Raw genomic sequence first — 22,517 nt, 5'->3', positions numbered from 1 at the left:
AATTTGTGATATATTCCTTCACTTCTTTTTAGAGAAGGTGATAAACACTAGGGCCCTAATTTTACCACCTTCTCATGATCCATCTACTCTAATACCCTGTTCAGCTGAGTTTGACCACTTTGAGCCAGTCTCGCTGTCCTTTTTAGAACAGCTGGTTTCCAGTTTGAAGCCATCAGGTTCCCTATTTGATGTTGTTCCCTCTCGGCTTGTTAAACAAGTTTTTCCTACCATTGGTCCATTCATTCTTACTATTATTAATAGTAGTTTGACCTCTAGTGTGCGTTTGACACTGTGGACCATGAGATCCTCATTTTCAGGCTGGAGCGGTGTGTGGGCATCACAGGTGCAGCGCTTCAGTGGTTTAAGTTGTACCTCTCAGAAGTTTCTGTGTCAGCATTGATGATTTTGAGTCTGCCTCTGCTGCCCTCCCTTGGGGGGTTCCTCAGGGCTCCATTCTGGGACCTCTCCTGTTCTCCTTATACCTGCTGCCACTTGGAACTATTTTTTGGAAGCACGATATTTCTTTTCACTGTTACGCAGGCGACTGTCAAGTGAATTTTCCACTGAAACACACTGGTTCATGCTCTGTCCAGCCTCTCCTTGAATGCCTTAGGGACATCAGGGCATGGATGTCACTAAATTTTCTGAGTTTGAATGAGAAAAAGACAGAAATCATGTTGTTTAGACCCAGTGGCACCAGCAGTACCCTCTGTGTTGACCTTTCCTCTCTGGCCCCATATGAGAAAGTCATCATCGCTAATTTAGGTGTGAAAATGGACCCAACTTTAAGGCTTGATGCTCAGGTGAATGCAGTGGTGAAATCCTGCTTCTTTCAGCGGGGAAGACTGTCAAAAATCAAGCCTCTTCTTTCAAAATGTAATCTAGAAACAGAAATACATGCTTTTATAAAATCTCATCTTGATTACTGTAATGCACTTCTGACTGGAATTAGCCAGGCATCCATAGCTCGTCTACAGCTGGTGCAAAATGCTGCTGCACATCACCCCAATTTTAGCTTCTCTTCACTGGCTTCCGGATAGTTTACGAATCCATTTTAAAATTCTTTTATTTGTTTTTAAGTCTCTTAATGGTTGTGCCCCATTTTATCTATCTGAACTGCTGCACCCATATGTTCCATCTCATTCCCTTAGGTCAGCAAAGAAGATGCTTTTACTTGTACCAAAGGCGCAACGAAAACTCAGGGGTGATCGAGCTTTTGCAGTTGCGGCTCCAGAATTATGGAATGGTTTACCGCTGTATGTCAGACAGGCTGCTTCACTTGCTGTTTTTAAATCTCATTTAAAAACACATTTTTATTGCTTGGCCTTTGACCCAGTGTGAGACTCTGACTTAAATCTTGAGACACTTACAGTTCTTCATTTATTTATTTATTTAATCTCTTACACCTTTGTTTTATTTCTGTATCTCATTGCCTTTTGACCTGTTTTGGTTTTTTATGTGTGATGTTATTGTACAGCACTTTGGTCAGCCCTGTTGTTTTTAAAAGTGCTTTATAAATAAAGTGGTATGGTATGGTAGAACACGTAAATGTCTGTGACTGCATCTTAATTGTTCACCCACATCCACACCCTTTTCCCTCATTGTTCACTTCGGTGTTAATTTTGACAGCAAATTTTGATTCAGTTTTAGTTATAATTAGGGCTGGGACTTTAACGCGTTAATTTCGATTAATTAATTACGGGGAAATTAACGCGTTAAAAATTTTAACGCATTTTAATCGCACTTTGCACCGTGGAACGTTTCTCAGTGCGCGAGTTCCCGGCGTACAGATTATATCGACGCACAATGTCCAAATTAGGGGCCGCATCCTGCGAAGGACCCGGCCCACGTCTTTCGCAGCCCACGAACACCACAAAGGCCGGAAGTGAGCGGCTAGCCTTCATATCAGCTGCCGTCACCTCTGCGTAGGTCATGTCGCCTAGCAACCGTGAGTGCGAAGCACAGCTGTGTAAAAACAGCTGTTAAACGGAGAACGAACTTTTTCTCCTTTTTGTGGTTTAATTTTAAGTCTTTAATTCAAAATAAGCTGTTAAAACAAGCATAACACATTTCAACATCAAGGAATACAGCTGAGAGAATGATTAATTTCCAACTATAACAAGTGAGACATTAATGTTGAATAAAACTATCCAGTTATGATGCTTAACTTTAATTTCAGGAGTTTGCTTATCACAGGAGCACTTCCACCCTTCATTGGTCTGTGTAGTAGACTGGTGGGAAAATAAACAAAATTTTGAAGTTTAAGCTTATGTATATTGATTTATTCATCAACTAAACTTAAATTAATATTTCTCATGTCAAATATTGAAATGTGATTAAAATGCGATTAATTTCGATTAATTAATTACAAAGCTTGTAATTAATTCAATTAATTTTTTTAATCGAGTCCCACCCCTAGTTATAATTTATTTATCTGAATAGTTTTAGTTTTAGTATAGTTTTAGTTGACAAATTATCATAAGAATATAGTCGACTAAATCTACAGTCGATTCAGTCGACTAAAATATAAAGGGTGTAAAATGTAAATGCTTTTTCTTCAGTTCCCTTGAATTAGTCATTATACACACTTACACAAATTAAACATTTATTAAAAGTTATGGAATATTATTAATAATATTAACATTAGTGTTTCACCTGCTTCCCACACACCTGATCATTAACACCACCTTACTGAGATAATATGAGCGTTTTACAGCAGGACGCTCTGAAAGGTACAGGGCAGTGCTCAGGACTAAGATTATAAAGGCTAATCCACCGCGGTGTGGAGATTTTCTCTAAACACAAACGCTAAACTGGGAAAAAAACACTTTACCCTGCATGACATTAAAATGCTGACCATTGCATGGAGATCTGGGTGACTGGTTTGCAGATGTCGTTTAAGATTTGTCGTGTTTTTACCCGAGATAGTCGCCCCACATGGTTTACACATCGTTTTGTTTGTCACAACGTCAAAGTACAAATGTGTCCATACATCAGCTCTTCTCTTTCTTCCTGCTTAGTTCTAGTGATGTGCGGATCGATACGGAAATATCGATACTTCCGATACCAGAACTTTACGCTTTAAAATGGATTCTCAAATCCAAGTATTTGAGATAATGCATCTTATCAAAAACACATTAGAAAGTAACTAAATTATTGAGATCTTGCCTAAATGAGACAGGGTTGATGGGAACTACTTTTTTTCCGCCTGATAAGTGTGTAATGCATAAGGACGTAATGCCCAAGGGCTCACTCAAACATAGACACAATGGCAAATGGTCACGTGTGGAGCTATTTCAGTTCCACAAATAGCCAAGATGCAAACAGTTTGTGGGAAAACAGTGAGAAGTTGTGGTAACACAACAAACCTCATTAAACACCTCAGAATACACCACAGTACTGAATACGAGGCATACATGATGATCGAAGAGGAAAGCCAAATGTCAGGTGCTGCTGTTAGGGCAAGACGGACGTCTCTGGTGGAGTCCTTTGGTGTTGCAGCCAGGTGCTATCCAGGTACAGAGAAAGGAAATGTGGAGCTATAAGGGGCAAAAAGCACAGTCGCTGTTTGAGTTGGACAGATTAATTAAGATGGTATAAGTAATGAAATAAACACATGCTTCAACACATAGCTCCACGATTTCAGCTCACATAGGTTAAAAAAAAAAAAAAAAAGCTGAGATTTATTCAAGTAAGCTTTCCTAAAATGTAAGATAACTGAAAATGGTTTAATAGGTGTCATTAAATAATACAGAGCAATTGTGATAAAAACGGCTATGGTGAAATATAAAAAATATATTTTTAAAAAATAACATTTTACCAATAAAATATAGCTCATTTATTATCAGTCTGCTTTGTGTTATTTGTTAAATCATCATTTTAAAATATACGTATATCAACAAATATGCAATTATTGTGGCATTTATTAATTAAAATGTTTTACTGACAATTTTAATTTGAGTCACCCAGTGTTATAACATCAAGTGTTTGTATTCTGGTATTGTAGGGTATTTGGAGAGACTGCATATAGTTCTATCTAAATAAGGCTAAGCAATCAGTGTTGAATAGCCCTATCATTTGTTTTGCCCTGTGATTTTATTTCATTTAAGATTTTTGCACAAAGTATCGGTATTGGATCGGTATCGCCGATACCAGCTTGAATTTTACTGAATCGGAAAGGAAATCTGTGGTATAGTTCTATCAAAAGTAAAGACAAATCACAGGCTAGTTTGGTCTTCCTGGTTTTAGAGCAAATTTGTGCAACTGTGCATTTGATTGGATGTTTTCCCAACTTGTCCCTGCATTTCACAAAATTAAATAAATTCTGATTGGATGTCGTCCCCGCCAAGCATTTTCGTCTCGTTTTCATTCGTTGACGAAAGTGTCAATTAATTTTGTCATTGTTTTTATCCTTTTAGGTAGTTTTTATTATATGAAAAGCAATTTGCTATGGACCATGCTTTTTTGTCATTAGAGGCGGAAAAAGCTTTTGACATCATCGAATGGAGTTACCTTTTTGATGTCCTTAAGAGATTTGGCCTGGGAGAAAAATATTTAAAAATGGATACAATTATTATATACTGAGCCAGTAGCTAAAGTTATAACAAATAATCAGCTATCAAGACCTATAAACCTCTGTAGATCAACACGACGGGGTTGTCCATTTTCCCCTCTTCTTTTCTTGTTTGTCATCGAGCCGCTTGCTATGGCAATACGCAAATCCCCTGAAATCACTGGTATCCAAATAGGAAATACAGAGCACCGATTGTCTCTTTTTGCAGATGATATTGTTTTGTTTTTAACTAATCTAGGGAAGTCTGTGGAGGCTGTTGATAAAATCCTGGAAATATTTGGAGAATTCTCAGGATATAAAGTTAATCAAAAAAAAAGTTCCTTATTATTACTGAACAGAAATAACCCTCCAATGCAAACACAGTTCACATGTACCTGTGAGGGCTTTACTTACCTAGGAATTAGGATCATTCCAGATATAAATAAAATAGTTTCTACCAATTACAATCCGCTAATGCAAAAGATATTAGAATCCTTAGACAAATGGGATGAGATGCCAATTTCCATGATAGGCCGTATTAATATTATTAAAATGTCCATTCTCCCAAAGCTGCTATACTTTTTCCAGTCCCTTCCTCTGTACATTCCAGCTTTCTTATTCTCTTCCTTTGATAAAGCTTTCACCAAATTTATATGGAACAACAAACGCCCCAGGTTACGCCTTTCTTTTCTTTATCTGCCTTACGATCGAGGAGGGCTCAGAGTTCCGAACGTCAAGTTGTACTACTGGGCGGCTCAACTGTGTGCTGCTACATGCTATCTCTCCACCAGTATCACACCATTTTGGATGCAGATTGAGAGTAATTCATTAATGTTACTGCTGTCATCTTACTCAGCTTTTCTCAGCTGAACTTAAACAGCTATTAAAAAGCACAAAAAAATCCTCTGCTCAAAAACACAATATCAGTTTGGCACCATTCACATACAGTCTTAAGCGAAGTATCCAAGATCTCCTGTCTGTCACCCATTTGGGGAAATAACAGTTGTAAACCAGGAAGAGCAGACAGGGGGTTCAAAATGTGGCTGAATAAAGGCTTGAATACAATAGGATACCTTTATAGTGAAGGAGTTTTAATGTCCTTTGAACAACTGGTTAGCAAATACAATCTGCCTAAAAATCATTTTTTTACAGATCAGAAGCTTTATCACTACCTCACTGAAATCTACAGCTGAACCTCCACTTTCTGCCATAGAGTACTTAGCTGTTCACCATCACCACAGTAGAGGCCTACTTTCCAAATTTTACAATATCTTACTGTTAGCCTTAAAAGACAATAGCCTCTCATATCTACAAGCACTCTTTTTCATTGTATGTGGCAATGCACAGTTCTTCAAACCTTTTGGAAGGAAGTCACTATGTTTATTTCTTGTTTGAACAGGTTGTGCCAATGGACTGTAAACTTTGTTTATTACACATTTTTATTTTATTTTTTATTACACATTGTTAGTTTTTGCCTTTTACAGGCTAAACATGTGATTGCTCTAAACTGGAAGGACTCAGAAAGACCTAAGTTAAATCAATGGATTAAACTAATGTGTAATAACCTGGCACTGGAAAAACTGACTTACATAGCCAAAGGGACACTTGAAGACTTCAAAGATATCTGGTTGCCCTTTCTAAATTTTGTTAAACAAAGTGACATGCAATCTTAATTATATAATTTTGTTAACGATGTGAGCTCCTTTTGTTTTTAATTTTGTTTTTAATCCTTGTTTTGTTTTGTTTGTCATTATAATAGAAGAAAATTCCAATAAAAATATTTGTGAAAAAAAAAAAGAAAAAAAAAGATATCGTCTCGTTTTCGTCATGAAAAAAAGGGTTGTTGACAAAAACTATGACAAAAATATTTCGTCAACGAAATTAACACTGGTTCACTTATTCATGGCAGAATCAATGTGTAGAAGCTCCAGCAGTTCATATTTTGTTTTGTTTATCACAGACCACGCCTTCTGCTGCATTTTATGTCCTTGCCTGTAGCAAAAGCTAGTACATCGGTCTGTTAAACAAAGATCAACCAAAAAGAACTGAATGCATGGCTGCAGATATGAAAATTGCACGTGTTGTGAGTTTTGTATGCCTTTATTTTTTCTTTAACAAAATTTTGACTTTTTCCACCATTAATCCAGATCTGCCACTTGAAAAAGAAAAAGGTCTACATGGTGATGATTTCACGTGTTTGTTTGCTTTATTTTTTCTACACCAGTATCAGACAACAATAAATTCAATTCAATTCAATTCAATTTTATTTATATAGCGCCAAATCACAACAAACAGTCGCCTCAAGGCGCTTTGTATTGTGGGTAAAGACCCTACAATAATACAGAGAAAACCCAACAGTCAAAACGACCCCCTATGAGCAGCACTTGGTGACAGTGGAAAGGAAAAACTCCCTTTAAACAGGAAGAAACCTCCATCAGAACCAGGCTCAGGGAGGGGGGGTCATCTGCCGCGACCGGTTGGGCTGAGGGGAGAGAAAAGACATGCTGTGGAAGAGAGCCAGAGATTAATATCAATTAATGATTAAATGCAGAGTGGAGTATAAACAAAGTAAATAAGGTGAATGAAAAGAAACAGTGCATTATGTGAACCCCCCAGCAGCCTAGGCCTATAGCAGCATAACTAAGGGATGGTTCAGGGTCACCTGATCCAGCCCTAACTATAAGCTTGATCAAACAGGAAAGTTTTAAGCCTAATCTTAAAAATAGAGAGGGTGTCTGTCTCCCGAATCCAAGCTGGAAGCTGGTTCCACAGAAGAGGCGCCTGAAAGCTGAAGGCTCTGCCTCCCATTCTACTCTTAAGTATCCTAGGAACCACAAGTAAGCCAGCAGTCTGAGAGCGAAGTGCTCTGTTGGGGTGATATGGGACTATGAGGTCTTTGAGATAAGATGGTGCCTGATTATTCAAGACCTTGTATGTGAGGAGAAGGATTTTAAATTCTATTCTAGATTTAACAGGGAGCCAATGAAGAGAAGCCAACATGGGAGAAATCTGCTCTCTCTTTCTAGTCCCTGTCAGTACTCTAGCTGCAGCATTTTGGATCAGCTGAAGGCTTTTCAGGGAGCTTTTAGGACAGCCTGATAATAATGAATTACAATAGTCCACCCTAGAAGTAGTAAATGCATGAATTAGCTTTTCAGCATCACTCTGAGAAAGGATGTTTCTAATTTTAGAAATATTGCGCAAATGCAAAAAAGCGGTCCTACATATTTGTTTAATATGTGCATTGAAGGACATATCCTGGTCAAAAATGACTCCAAGATTTCTCACAGTGTTACTGGAGGCCAAAGTAATGCCATCCAGAGTAAGTATCTGGTTAGACACCATGTCTCTAAGATTTGAATCAGAATCAGAATCTTTATTGTCATTGTACACAGAAGTTGCACAACGAAATTTAAAATGCATTCCTTTCTAGGTGCCTCAGACAATAAATAATAAAATAATAAAAATATGAGTGATAAAAATGATTACTAAAATACAGTGCACAACAGTAAATTAAATTGTGGGGCCGAGAACAAGAATTTCAGTTTTATCTGAATTTAGAATCAGGAAATTAGAGGTCATCCAGGCCTTAATGTCTTTAAGACATTCCTGCAGTTTAACTCATTGATGTGTGTCATCTGTCTTCATTGATAGGTAAAGCTGAGTATCATCTGCATAACAATGAAAATTGATGCAGTGCTTTCTAATAATACTGCCTAAGGGAAGCATGTATAATGTAAATAAAATTGGTCCTAGCACAGAACCCTGTGGAACTCCATAATTAACCTTAGTGTGTGAAGAAGACTCCCCATTTACATGAACAAATTGGAGTCTATGAGATAAATATGATTCAAACCACTGCAGTGCAGTACCTTTAATACCTATAGTATGCTCTAATCTCTGTAATAAAATGTTATGGTCAACAGTATCAAAAGCTGCACTGAGGTCCAACAGGACAAGAACAGAGATGAGTCCACTGTCAGAGGCTGTAAGAAGATCATTGGTAACCTTCACTAATGCTGTTTCTGTACTGTGATGAATTCTGTGCATCCCTGAAAAACAATCGTGTATGATTGTGTTCCTTTAAATCATCTGGATGCAGTGTTTTCGTTACTCATTTGTTACTTTCGTTACCCAATCTCAGAAATGACATTTGTTTTCCTGGCCAGCAGGAGTCAGTGTTTCTCCTACTGAAAACGCTGCATCCATCCATTTCCAGGTTGCATCAGGACAAAACTTTGAAGAACCTGAATAGAACTTTAAAACTGCTTCACAGTCACACAGTTTCCACACAGATGATCTATACAGCAATTACTTTTTGGAGGTGGGCTCCAAAGATTAATGTGACAAGCTCAGTATATGACCAGATATGTAAATGGTGACAGATTTATGGCATTAATTAGTGGCCTAGTACTTTTAAGACCTTTTTTTTTGTGTTTTTAACACTAACTGTACATTCAAAGCAGTTTTTCAACAAGTCACACTCACCTATTCACACTCATACATACAGCACCTTATTCTCTGCCTTTAAGCACTTTCTAACTATCAAGCACCCATTCACACTCCCATGGATACATCCATTTGGCTGATTAGGATTCAGTACATAGACATATGTACTGGAAAAGCTGAGGATCTTCCTAAAATGATTAGTAGATGATCTGTTCTATCTCCTGAACCACAGCCACCCTGGAAATGGCAAAAGTAATTTTGCAAAACATGATGTTGCAGTGAAACTAGTCTTTGACCATTTGTTGATTAAATGGCACAAGTTTAGACAGTTGTATAAAATTTTCTCATAGTTCGTGTACAGATTCTTGAGCTATGGCCAAAAATTGAGTATAGGGTTAGTTCAGTCAAAACAGTCCAAACTGCAAGATCAGCTGAACTGAATTTGAGCCTACATCAGCTGATTGCTCTGCTTATACTCTTCTGCAGGTCTAAATCTCACACAGTCAGATAGAGGGTGTCCTGTTTGAACTGCTTTAGCCTGCCTGCAGTTGCTACACAAACCCAACTCCACCGCAGCCGAGTGAGCCGTTTTTCACTTAACCCTGTGGGGTCCTGGGTATATTTGGCCTTTTTTGATTACTTTTGTTTTTACCGTTATAGTTGACCTTAGAAACTGTTTACCTTGCCTTGGTTGGTATAATTTTTTTCAGTACCAACTCATGTATGTGACTGTGTATTTCATTTTAACATACTGCATTAACACGTTAGGCTTAAAATCACATAAAAACGTAAAATCAGAGTAGAAAAAAGATTTTTTTCTTACTGTAAAAACCACAAACATGCTTAACGAATTATTTTTACAACTTAAAATGCAAATATAAGTTTTAAAATTTCGAAACTTATGTAAAAATATAGTAAATAATAAAGTGTTATACAACTATTCACATTAAAATGCAGGAAAGACGTTTTTCAGTACAACTATTTGCAGAGCAATCAGGACTCGCATTAAGATGCAACACAAATTATTTATGCCACCTCAGAAAACAGTTTCTGTCATCCACAAGACTGAGGGGCCCATCACAGACAAAACTTGCCATTAAAATTGTCTCTTTTACTACTTTTTCACGTGTTCCTGAGCAGCCAAATGCAACCTAATGCATCATGTTACCATATAATTTTCTGATTGATTGATATGGTGCATTTTTCCACCATTAGGAAAGGGTTGTCGGGATTTAGTTTGTTTTGTTTTATTAGGAAGCACTTCCTGTTAATGAAACTCCCGTTTTTGCCATTTCTTCCTGCAGAAAACACGCATTGAACGGGAGGACAATATACAGGGAAAAGTATGTTGTAAATTATTAGGCATAACTCTAGTTTTACTTGACCTATCAACACAATTTAAAAACTGCTACGTAGTTTGAAGTCTGCATTTTTGATTCATGTTGAAATGGAGACTCAGTGCAGCAGAGTCCCGATGCTACATCCTCTCGATGTCATTTTGACGCACCAGTGCGTCCGTGGACCCCAGAGAGTTAATAATTGTCATGTCTGTTGTCACTAATGTGGTTCCAGAGTCTGTGTTTAATGACCAAAAATAAATTACTGCAGAGAAAAATCATAATTTTTTTAGTGCTCCTGAGTGAACTGTGTTTTGAAGGTCACAGTGGCCTTTGACCTTTCATTTTTGACTACTAAAATCAAATCAGGGAAGTCCAGGAGGACGTTTATGTCAAAGTGAAGAAATTAATTTAAGGTGTTTCTTGGATATTATGTTCACAAGATGGACAACAAGAGAACTTATTGTGTATGAGTAAGTATATCAAAATAACAATTACAAAGATAAATGACTCTTAAATAGAAAAACAGCAGTTAGACTCAAAATCAACAGTAACAGCACTTTTCCAAAGCGCTGTGGCATTGTCCTATAATGAGGATGACGTACAGTCCCTGACAGAAGTTCTGTCGCTTATCCATGTTGTGGAAACAAAAGCTCATAACCTGACTTTAAATTCATCCATTGGTTTTAGAAATGACTCATATGAAAGCTAAAACCCTCCCAAATGAGGTTTCATTTACGAAAATAAATTTGCTTCACTGCAGAAATATTGATCATTTAATGAACACAGAAAGGTCAGATTTTGGCAAGACAAAAGTTTTGTCGCCTTGTCACATAATGCACCCAATCCTAGTTTACAGCCTCACCTGTGCTCACTAATTGATCGGTTAATTAGTGGGTGTGTATAAAAAGAACCCCAGCACCCCAGACCTTCACTTGAACTGCAACTTGACTTCTGACAATATGCCAAAAATGCACCCTGCGACCAAAGCCTTGATTATCAAGAGGCTGAAGACCAGATCCACTGCAGAGGTGGCTGGCACCTTTAATGTGTCTCAGCGTCAAGTACAAAGAATTAAAAAAAGATTTGAAGCGACTGGAGATGTTTTTGACAAGCCAAGGTCTGGCAGACCCCGCAAGACAACTGCTCAGGAGGAACGTTTGTTGGTTAGAAAATCCAAAGCCAGCCCCTTTTCCACTGCAGCAGAGCTTCACCAGGCCTGGTCACCTTAAGTCCCTGTGTCAACTAGAACAGTTTGTAGGATTCTGTCTCGAAATGGCCTCCGTGGTTGAATCAGTGCCCAGAAGCCAGCACTAAACAAAAGGCAATTAAAAAACCGTGTGGCATTTGCCAAGGCCCGCAGCCTGCTAAACGGATGGACGCTGGAAAAGTGGCAGAAGGTGGATTTCTCAGATGAATCTTCAGTTGAATTACACCACAGCCGCCTCAAATACTGCAGGAGACCTACTGGAGCCCGTATGGATCCAAGATTCACCCAGAAAACAGTTAAGATTGGTGGTGGAAAGATCATGGTCTGGGGTTACATTCAGTATGGGGGTGTGCGAAACATTTGCAGGGTGGAAGGCAATATCAATAATCTAAAATATCAAGAAGTATTAGCTACCTCTTACATTCCCAATCATAAAAGGAGTAAAATTTTGCAGCAGGATGGCGCTCCATCTCATACATCCATCTCTACATCAAAGTTCCTCAAGGGGAAGAAGATCAAGGTGCTCCAGGACTGGCCAGCCCAGTCACCAGACATGAACATCACTGAGCATGTTTGGGGTAGGATGAAAGAGGAAGGTTGGAAGACAAAACCAAAGAATCTTGATGAACTCTGGGAGGCATGTAAGACTGCATTCTTTGCTATTCCTGATGACTTCATCAATAAATTGTATGAATCATTGTCGAACCGCATGGATGTAGTCCTTCAAGCTCATGGAAGTCACACAACATATTAAATATCGCTCTAATAGCACCACAACTTCATTCACCAATGTTATGAAACATATCTTTGTATTTGAAGTAAATTATTTGTTTGATTTTCACATTACTTTCTGTGGGCGACAAAACTTTTGTCTTGCCAAAATCTGACCTTTCTGTGTTCATTAAATGATCAATATTTCTGCAGTGAAGCAAATTTATTTTCGTAAATGAAACCGCATTTGGGAGGGTTTCAGCTTTCATATGAGTCATTTCTAAAACCAATGGATGAATTTAAAGTCAGGGTATGAGCTTTTGTTTCCACAACATGGATAAGCGACAGAACTTCTGTCAGGGACTGTACTGTGGTAGGTGGGTACAGTAGGGGGCAGCAGAGGCAAAATTTTCCTAGTTTGGCGTTTTATATTTGGCATTACCCACGATTTAAATAGATGCAGTTGCTGTCACTTCGGCAGCAGTTCTGCATCTACAAATGTAATTTATTTAATTATTGGCTTAATTCACCATCATCTTAGATGACTGATGACTTCTCCTCTGGTGAAGAGTGAACCCACCCTGAACAGGGTTAAAGGTTAAAAAAACTATGTGTCACTGTTCACAGTCAGGACTTTATATTCACGTCACTGCTAAACTACAGGATCTTAACATGACGTAACATGAATAGTAAACCAGTTTCACTTCCACTTGTTTCTCCTTTTTTAGTCTTAATGTTTCTGATTGAATGTTAATAAATTGATTTATTGCCCATTTACAGTCAAAGCACCTCTTTGAAGTCAAGCTGTCTGAAAGTTGATCCTTTCTAATCCAAAGACCAAACCTGTGTCAGCATCAGTCTAATATTATTTCCTCACAAAAATCCTATAAATGAACTGTGTCGACTGACACCTGTCTGAGGATCTGGACTGGTCTGTGCTGGCTTGTCCAAGCATGTCTGCAGTCATAAGTGTTTCAAAAAGCTATTCTAAAAAGCAGAGCAAAAAGCCCTCTGTCTTAGACACCATAAATTGTCAGAATGGGGATGACAGTGATAATTGTTTGTCTTATGTGACATGCGGTTTTGCACATGAATCGTGATGGCCTAGGAGAGAAGGCCTGCCAGCAAATGCTGAATGTTGAGTCGTGGGAACTACGTACTTTTCAAGTATAAACTGTCCAAAAAGCCTTGCATATTGTACATATGAAACTAATGAAACTAATTTAGAGATACCTGCAAATTAGTTGGAAGGAGCATAAAAAAAGTTCCACTGAAATGTGCCATTTTTTTCCCCTGGTTTTTAGGAGGATGTAGAATTCACAGACTTCACAGACAGACTTCTTGGACAGGCTGTTAGTACAATTAACGGCACACTAAGTTATATTATTTGTCAGGTAATTCCATTAAAGTGCATCAGAAGGCACCAACACCACAAACCAGTCCAGTTCACTGACTTGAATTAGCAGCTGCCTTTTGGCACATCTACAGTTTTAAAACAGCTTTGCCACGATCTTTAAGCCTTACCAGTTATAAAACCCTGCATACAGCTGTTACAATAAGGGATGCTGTCCATAAGGACTGAAAACTGTTATTGTAAACATGTTTCTGTAAAGTTGGATTCTAGAGGACTGGCTCACTTTTGGAGCATCAAGTTGCTGTTAGACAAACGTCAGTTTTTGGCACTTAACATGGGCTTCCTTTTTCATTCGGGGAAGTTGGTGCTTGGCTTTGATAAAATAATCTGAACTTAAGGTCTTTGTATTTTGGAAATGGTAAACACAGAGATTAAGTTGAAAGCTAAGAGTAAAGAAGATGAATGTAACTTTTTTATTACAGCAAACTCCTGTCCCAAAGATCAAGAAAGCAGCTCAGTCAACAGTAAGTAGCTGACACGCTTTTGGATGCACTGGCTAAAAAATTACCTGATAAAAACTCCACATAGACACACATTTACATGTCTCAGGACACGTTTTAATTTACAGTTCCATGTATCACACCTTGATGGTAATTTTGAGCCTGACATTCTTCCACAGATGGATTGAATCAGATGGTATCACAGGTTTCAGCACTGAAGATGTGTTGTGGCTGCAGTTCTGTGGCTGTCTCTGTGAGGCAGCTGAGCTTGCAGCATGAACAGCAGCTGTGGCAACAGCTGACACACAGAGAAAGGAGCTGTGGCACAAAGGCTGCTGTCTCACCAACACCACATAGATAAAATCACAAACATGTCATATACTAGAGTCTGTCGCAGTCTCTTCACACCATGTACTCTTAAATGGCTCTAATGAAAACGAATACTGTTCATCTTTAGCATTTTTAATTCTGGGGAAAAGTTTTTATTTGTTCAGATGTTTTTCTTCACTATCTTTTGGTGGCCACTGAAATTCCACGCTGCTGTGGAATGTAGGGTGCAGATGACCATGCTCGTGCTTATTTCAATCAAAGCTTATTGTGCTGACACTGTGGATGCCCACTGAGCAGTGCAGAAGCCTAGGATAAGCTTCAGCTGGCAGGCCGAGGTTCAGACCCTCAGATGGTGTGTGTGTGATTCTGTGATCCTCTTTTTGTGAGGACCGCATCACCCCGAGGGTCAGTAAAAAAATTAAATTTACTGGTTAAGACTTGATTAGGATTCAGGTGGGAACTTAATGCATACATTTGGGTAGTTGTACTGTCCTGAATGTGTGTGGGCTCTCTGCAGAGTACTGTGGCACAGACAGTGGTTGTAAAGGAGCCGAGAAGTGCTTCACGCTTGTGCAATAAAAGGCTCAAGTTACTCTCCTGTCAGGGCCGGGACGTGCAGCCAGCTAGGAGGTGCTTGTGGCCCAGCCAACCAGGTTTTTGAGTCCAGACAAAAACACCTTTCTCTGGGCACAGGAGCTGGCGGCTTGGCCCCAGCTCAAAACATTTCCTGGTGGAGGGGAGGTACATTCTCTGTTTTGTCTAAGATATGCAGAGCACGTTTGTAGTCTTTGGGTAGTGTTCGGGGCAGGTGACGTGCGTGGACGCATGACTCCGTGTACTCCTGAAGTACAAGCAGAATGGGATATGTGGGTTTGGAATTGGATTAGTGCTGCTAGACTGGAGAGGTCCTTGAAGTATGTGGCAGTCAGGGTTTTTGCAAAATACTTCTTACTGTGTTATGGGAATGGTCTAGAGAGGTGAGGGTCTTTAAGTTCCATCCAGCCTTTATAAACAAGTTAAACACAAGATCATGACTTTTTATTTTAATTTTGAAACATTACAAAACTTAAAAAACAAAAACACACAATACAGGGTATTGAATCTTTCATATTGTAATAAATAACAGTATATTACACATGCTCAAATAGAGCCAAAGCTGTCCAGTCAGAGTCCACCTGTTCCTCCAGAAACACATTACATTTCAGTCAGACTGATGTCTGGGCCACTACTTTCCATCACTGATGCTCCACATGACATATTTGGCACCTCAATGATGCATAAAATGCAAAAGTTGCTTTACAATCTTATAATTCTCACAGGCCACGTGGTTCCTTTCCTTGAGAGAGACTGGAAAGAGAAAAGAGGAGGGGAATAGGGCAGACAGAGGCGAGCAGACGAAGGGTCTCCCATGAGGAACATTTCTAAAGACAATTTATATATTTTGGAGAGATAAACCATCTGCCTGTTTGTTCTTCTCATAAATTTTCTAGTCAGTTTTACTGGCTTGTCTCAGCCACCGTCTCCCTGTTCGTGCTGCGTGTGTTCTTTAGTAGTGTGATGCCTGTCCTCAGCTTCAGACGGCCTTTTTTTTTTTTTTTTTAAATCGGTGTTTTAGGGCACCACAGCCCTAATTCTGTGCTTTTATTTCTTTATCTGCTGGTGGATTCCTAAAGTCAGTGCTGATCTTAAATAATCTACCAGTCAAAAATGATTTCTTGGAGCAGAAAGGAACATTCACATGATTGTTGCTTTCCTGCTGAAGTAGATGAACTTACCAGCCATATACAAGGTTATCAGCATTTGGCTGACAGTTATTTGGTGATTTTTTCAGTTTCAGACCTTTATCTGCACCTGTCCTTCTAGATGAAGTCCTCCTTTGTTACTCACACTGATATGTGGGTGTGTTTTTGGGTTCACTTCCAGCCGTTCATCTCTTTGAGCTTACTGATACTGGTCCCTTTGACAGGTGTGGATGGTGGAGGGCTGTAAAGTGGCAGCGTGGGGGTGCTGCAGCCTTGTGCCCATGGCTTTTCCGTGGGGATGGTCCACACTGTCCGACGTGACTTCTTTTTTGGCTTGTCTTTCTTGTCTTTAGAAGTACCAGGGGACATGGTCTGGAGAGAAAAAGTAATTAGGAAAGAGGATTAGGTCAAATTTAAGGGCACAACCTTGAAAAATGCTGAATTCACCACCTGTAAATCTGCCAAACACGTCCAGCTAAGTTAACATTTAAGTTAACATTTTCTATGGGTTTTTGGATTATCCCAGAAAATAAGCTCTGTGGAAAATAAAAATGATACTTCAGGTTTTTCTCCCCATTTTGTCACCAGTTTCTTTTATTTGATTTTTTAAAAGTGTAAACACGTCCCAAGAGGTAAAACACAAAGGTTAGGCCATAAACTGACTTCATTTAGGCACTCAACAAACACCTTCTTAGGGACATGTAAAAGCTTCAGGATTGAGCAGTGGGATATTTACTGCTGCATTTCTATACTGTAGAACAACCTGTGAAAATGTCCTGTTAACCACAGATGTTATTTCAAAAAGCCACTGAAAGAATCAGCCTGTTCTCAGCTGCCCATTTACACTGAATGGCATCTGTGCTGTGAGGGACTGTTTATAACATTAATCAATAAAGTCTGTCAAAGACAACCAGATAACCTTCAGTGGCCTTTATTGCAAACACTGGTCAGCCACCAGTGCCAAAGGACTCAGTTTCTATAATAGAGTCACAGAGGAGGTATCTCACAAAATGTCTTTACATTACACCCCAGTTTGAGAATGCATTGGAACAAGCCCATTTTACATAAGACAAGATAACTGGAAGTGCAAAAGCTTTAATTTCTGTGTTTTGGACATTGCTAAATAAATGGAACATACACAGCAACAGAGAGTGAAGCAGCTGAGCTTAGCAGCATTTTGTCCTGTCCCTGCATAGCGATTCTTCTTTGGCAGCAGCAGCACAAAGGAAACAGCCAGAGACAGATGGTAGAAGCTGTGGACATAGGCGTAGTCCCACTCCTGCGGTGAGAAAACACACTCTTTCAATATTCAACCACATATTGATGAAAAACCCCAAAATGACAGAAGTTCAAACCTCAGCCTCATTAACTCACACATATACAGAATATATGTGTGAGTTATAACATTCTGAATATAACATATACAGAATGTTATAACATTCTGTATATCTTACTTAAATATCTGTTTGTGATTTGATGGTGGTCACCTCAAAGTAGAAGCGCAGCATTAGAGCGAGAGCACCGAAGCAGCAGCCTGGACCGACCTGCTGTGTGTACACTGTCTTCTCTGGATAAACTGCCCTCAGCTGCTTCATCTTCTGCAGCTGCAACAGTAGGAGTTCAGTGAGTCACAGTGACATCCACAGCTCAGACTCACACAAAAGAAAATAAGATAAAGTGCGATGGGAGAGGAATAAAGGGTACAAAAAGAGTACAAAGAATGAATGCAAGAGTTAAAAAGAAATACATTAGAGTACATTAGAATAATACAAGAGTAAAGTTATTTAAAGTGGAGATCATGAAGAAAGAGGTGGAGGAGACTAAGGAAGAGATGAGAGTAGAAGACAGACTGAAACAGAGAAAAATATTTGAAATACACTTTGCCATCTGCCACTAACCCATTTGACAGTAATGATGAAGACAGCTGATCCGATTGGTCCGGAGTAGATCCCATAGCCCCAGCGATCCTGGTAGATCCTCACAGCGATGGTCAACACTCCAAACATAGTCATAGTGGAGCGCTGAGGTTCATCAAAGTCACCCAGAGCTGGGACAAGGAGATGAAGGGTTTCTAATTCTTTCACCCATGGATATTGGGGAAAAAAAACACAAAAAAAAAACCACTACTCTGCAGAGGTGGTGCACTGTTTGCCAAGTAAAGATTACAGATAAGCTTTGTTCTCTTGTTCGACTGAATTGGATCAAGTCAGGACCAAATTTTATTAATACATAGCTAAGGACCACATAAATCCACTGTAAGCAGGACTGGTGTGAGGTATAAATATTAATGTCACAGAAATCTTTAATTTTGAAATGTATAAAGAAAGAAGGTTAAGGAGGAGTCGCCCCCTACTGGTGACTAGAAAGAATTCAGGTTTATGGCATTTCCATGTTGGCTTCACTTTTCAAACCTGGACCCAGGATCCATCTCTTATATACATTCTATGGTAATAACAGGCCATTTGAAATCATTGAATCTGTACAAGTTCTAGAAGCTTGGTGACTTTTTAAAGACTGGATTTGAATTTAACAAAAAACCAAACTTACTCGACCTAAGAAAGAAAAAGGTGTTATGAGAGCTGACTCCTTAAAAATGTCTGAAATTAGCTGATGAAATCATCAGCATATGCCATTAAGTACAAAAGTGACTAAGGAAAGCTACAGGCCAGATTCTTATCATAACTCAGGACAATCTTGAAAAAGAGGATCTAAATTTTAAGAATTTCACTTATTGTTTAAATGAAGGTTACAAACAAGAATTACTTGATATTTTACTAGTAACCTTCCCACAAACACAGGAGGATCCCAACAGTGTAATCAGCTGTCAGAGCATTTGGCACTTTGCTGCATGTGATTTAAAGTTTTTGTTGCAAAACCTCTCTGGGATTAAATGGGAGTAGCAGCAAATGTATTAATGTCTGAGTGTGAGTATGCCTGAACATATGTTATTAACAACTGCTGCAGACTAAGCTGGCTGTTTTTCATCTCGTGCTCATCTCTGGTACCAAAAAAGACAGTAGCAAAAGATCATTTAAAAAAACAAAACAAAGTACTGCAGCCACTAAGTCACAACACATTCTGCGTACTAGGACTCACCTATAAGTGTGACCCACATTGAGAGTGCTGTGCCGTAAACACTAAAGTACTCCAGGATGTCATATCTCATGAAACACAAGATAGAGAGACCTGGTCCATCACATGCATGGTAGATCTGCAGGAAAACAGCATCCATTTAACACTCCCACACCATCCTACATCATACACCATACAGTTCATCACTGTTAATGAAGCTGAATTCTATTTTACCTACAGGCAGGTTATGTGGCAAAATGTGTTTTTTAACTCTACAACATGAAATTTCTTATTATTGTAACAGGGTAGCAAGAAAATGCTACCTTGTTACTTCTTACTTTTTTATGTGGAATTATTTTGTACCTGATTACACTCACCAATCAACGGGGCGTCATCTGTGTCCACAGCTTGTCACAAACACAAGCCTCTTGTTATAGTTAGATCATAGACGGTATAGAATATAAAAGGTGAATGTAGCTACAGTGATGTCACTCATTAGTTCTGGGGTCCACATTTTGGAGCTGGAAAATTAGTTTTTAATGCCAGAATCCATATTTAGATGAGAGGATGCAGTGCCATTTTTTTTTTTTTTTTTATATATACCAGGCTGTAAACATGCTTTTTATTGCTGTAAATCTTTGTATTTTAACATTGGAGTCGATGGGATTGACTCACTTTTGGAGCCAGCCTCAGTGGCCATTAGAGGAACTCCCCTGAGGTTGCCACTTGGGGCAGATCTCTAGAAAAAAGAGTTGCTGGCTGTAGTTTATGGTTGGTACGCCCACTACCATTTTTCTGATTATCTAAAACTGCTTGCACCTATAAATCAATAAAGTTTCCATCAGCTCAAAAATGAATTTGCTAAAAAGTTTTTATTGGTATAATTTAGCTTTTCCCACATCCTTTTCATGCAGGAGATATTTGAGCTTTTCTGTTTACATATTTAAGAATTTAATACATTATTAGATGTTCTTGTATTTTTTTTTTTGTTTGACTGATATCGTACAAGGAAATTTTTACAAGGTAAACATCAAGTGGCTATTTTGCCAGGTTGATCTGGGATTACTGCAATCAAGAAAGTGCTACATAGCAAGGAAGCAATAATATAGTAAGGAAGTGTCAATATCAATTTACTAATTTACTAATACACTGAGTTTGGTAAAGTACAAATGAGTTCTTTGAAGACCACAAGACAAGTGCCACCAGTTTCTATTATATTCTAGGGGAGGCATCTAGATGCAGAAACTAGGTATCAAGTCCCATCCTGGCATATCAAAAAGGCAAACAGTGTTGTCAGCTAATTGTCAAGTCATTGAGATTAAAGAACAGGCATGTGGAAGTTTCAGAGCACTCTCACCGCAGTAAAGAACATGGTGAAGAAGTAGACCATGGCCTCCATGTGGAAGCCCCTCTTGGCAGCCACACTGGCTGTAGGGAGGAACACCAGGCTGCTAACTGTAGGAAGCAGCATCTTGGCAACAAATGCACCCATGGCTGCTGAAGAGATGGTTGACTCAAAACTTGTAGATGACAATTTATCCTTTAGGCTTCAAAGGTTCCTCTGGTTCATTAAAGTGGAATATCAACTGGTACAGTCCACGAGTGTCTTATAGTTTAGAGTGAATGAGGATGCTTATACAGCACTCACACTCCCACGCAGCATGAACACACCCAGCTGTCCACTTTGGCCCTTTAAAGTTTAAATGTCCCTGAGGATGGAAGCCTGTATGTGCAGTGTCATCGCCACTCAGCTGTTTGCACAGCAGTGCAACATGGGAGGGGCTCTGGGCAGGGCAAGGACTAGAATGTTATAATGTGGCCTATCTAAGGACAAATTACATCCAATATTGGACACTAACTGGTTGTGAGTCAACTTGGAGTTTTAGCTGGAATGAGCAGACGCCCAGCTGAAAGATCAGTGCCAAAATTTTTATTGTGGTTTTATTGTTCAGACTCAAAGGCTCAGGGTCTGATGCCTGTTTGTGCCTTTCCTGTTGTGTAGCCTATGGCGTAAGAGGGCTCAATACTAATTTTTAATGTGTGATAAGGATAGATAAGATAACACAACCATCCCCCAAAAGGTAACTGACCTTTCCCGGTGTCCCTTGACAGTCATATTCACACAAGATTGGCCGGATATTACAGGAGGACAGCAGGGTCCAAATCTCATTTTTCATTTCTTAACATTGTACATTGTGTCAGTCATCCAGGTCATGATAGTCTCAAGAGCTTGAAAAAAGGTACCACTCACAGTCCCAAAAAGGTGTAGAGTCCAAGGTATTTAAACCCTATGGGTAACCCTCACTAGGGTTTAAAAAGTCCAGTCACCTTGACACATTGTATATCGTAGTTGCAGAATAACACAAATTTCAGAAAACTGACTTCCCCCATAATCCTCACAGTGGTTTGGTCTGCTGCCTGCCATCCCTGACTCCTTTACTTTGCAAGCTTAAAATAAAGAATGTGTGAAATTTTGTTCATTACTTGTGATGCTCAAACAGAATCAAACTTCTGCATGGATGGCTGAAATGATGTTATGGCTACACCCCTGTTAGAAAAATAAGTTCTGTGATAGTATGATAACCATTTTTCATAATAATTATGCTTTTATATATATATATTAGGGCTGCAGCTATCAATTATTTTAGTAATCGAGTATTCTATTGATTATACCATCAATTACTCGAATAATCGGATGAGAAATACTTTTTTCGTATTAACAGTGTGTTAATGCTGAAGCCCCCAGTGTTTATGCTGAAAAACTGGGGGCTGCAAGAGCGCAATGTTGTAATGCTTTATATTCACAAGCATTATCCTAAACACGTTTCTACTGCAGGTCTATATTTAGTCACTGATGAGGGATTTAAGTATGATGGGGGACGGGGTCCTTTGGGTACCGAACGATCGCTAGTGCTAATGGCAGCACTCGCTACTAAACTGCGGTTAAACTGGAAGCTGAACACACAAACATGGTAGAGAGCGGTGGAGGCGTGGATAACCATATCAGCGATGATTCAATTCAATTCAATTCAATTCAATTCAATTTTATTTATATAGCGCCAAATCACAACAAACAGTCACGTCAAGGCGCTTTGTATTGTGGGTAAAGACCCTACAATAATACAGAGAAAACCCAACAGTCAAAACGACCCACTATGAGCAGCACTTGGTGACAGTGGGAAGGAAAAACTCCCTTTAACAGGAAGAAACCTCCAGCAGAACCAGGCTCAGGGAGGGGGGGTCATCAGCCGGTTGGGCTG

General features: G+C 39.1%; 1 protein-coding gene across 1 annotated transcript; it reads right to left on the bottom strand.

Moving 5' to 3' along the window:
- Nucleotides 1-15,645: 15,645 nt before the first annotated feature.
- On the bottom strand, nucleotides 15,646-20,922 carry mymk (myomaker, myoblast fusion factor). The gene is made up of 6 exons (XM_030725710.1): nucleotides 20,615-20,922; nucleotides 19,282-19,396; nucleotides 18,084-18,232; nucleotides 17,673-17,789; nucleotides 17,324-17,464; nucleotides 15,646-16,557 (listed from the first exon to the last, which is right to left on the bottom strand). The coding sequence occupies exons 1-6, from the start codon at nucleotides 20,747-20,749 to the stop codon at nucleotides 16,357-16,359; spliced, it is 858 nt and encodes a 285-aa protein (XP_030581570.1). The 5' UTR covers nucleotides 20,750-20,922; the 3' UTR covers nucleotides 15,646-16,356.
- Nucleotides 20,923-22,517: the final 1,595 nt, after the last annotated feature.

This window comes from Archocentrus centrarchus, unplaced genomic scaffold (genome assembly GCF_007364275.1).
Source record: "Archocentrus centrarchus isolate MPI-CPG fArcCen1 unplaced genomic scaffold, fArcCen1 scaffold_68_ctg1, whole genome shotgun sequence".
Taxonomy (NCBI): Eukaryota; Metazoa; Chordata; class Actinopteri; order Cichliformes; family Cichlidae; genus Archocentrus; species Archocentrus centrarchus.
Note: the sequence above shows the minus strand (reverse complement) of the source record. Positions and strands in the feature narration are given on the sequence as shown.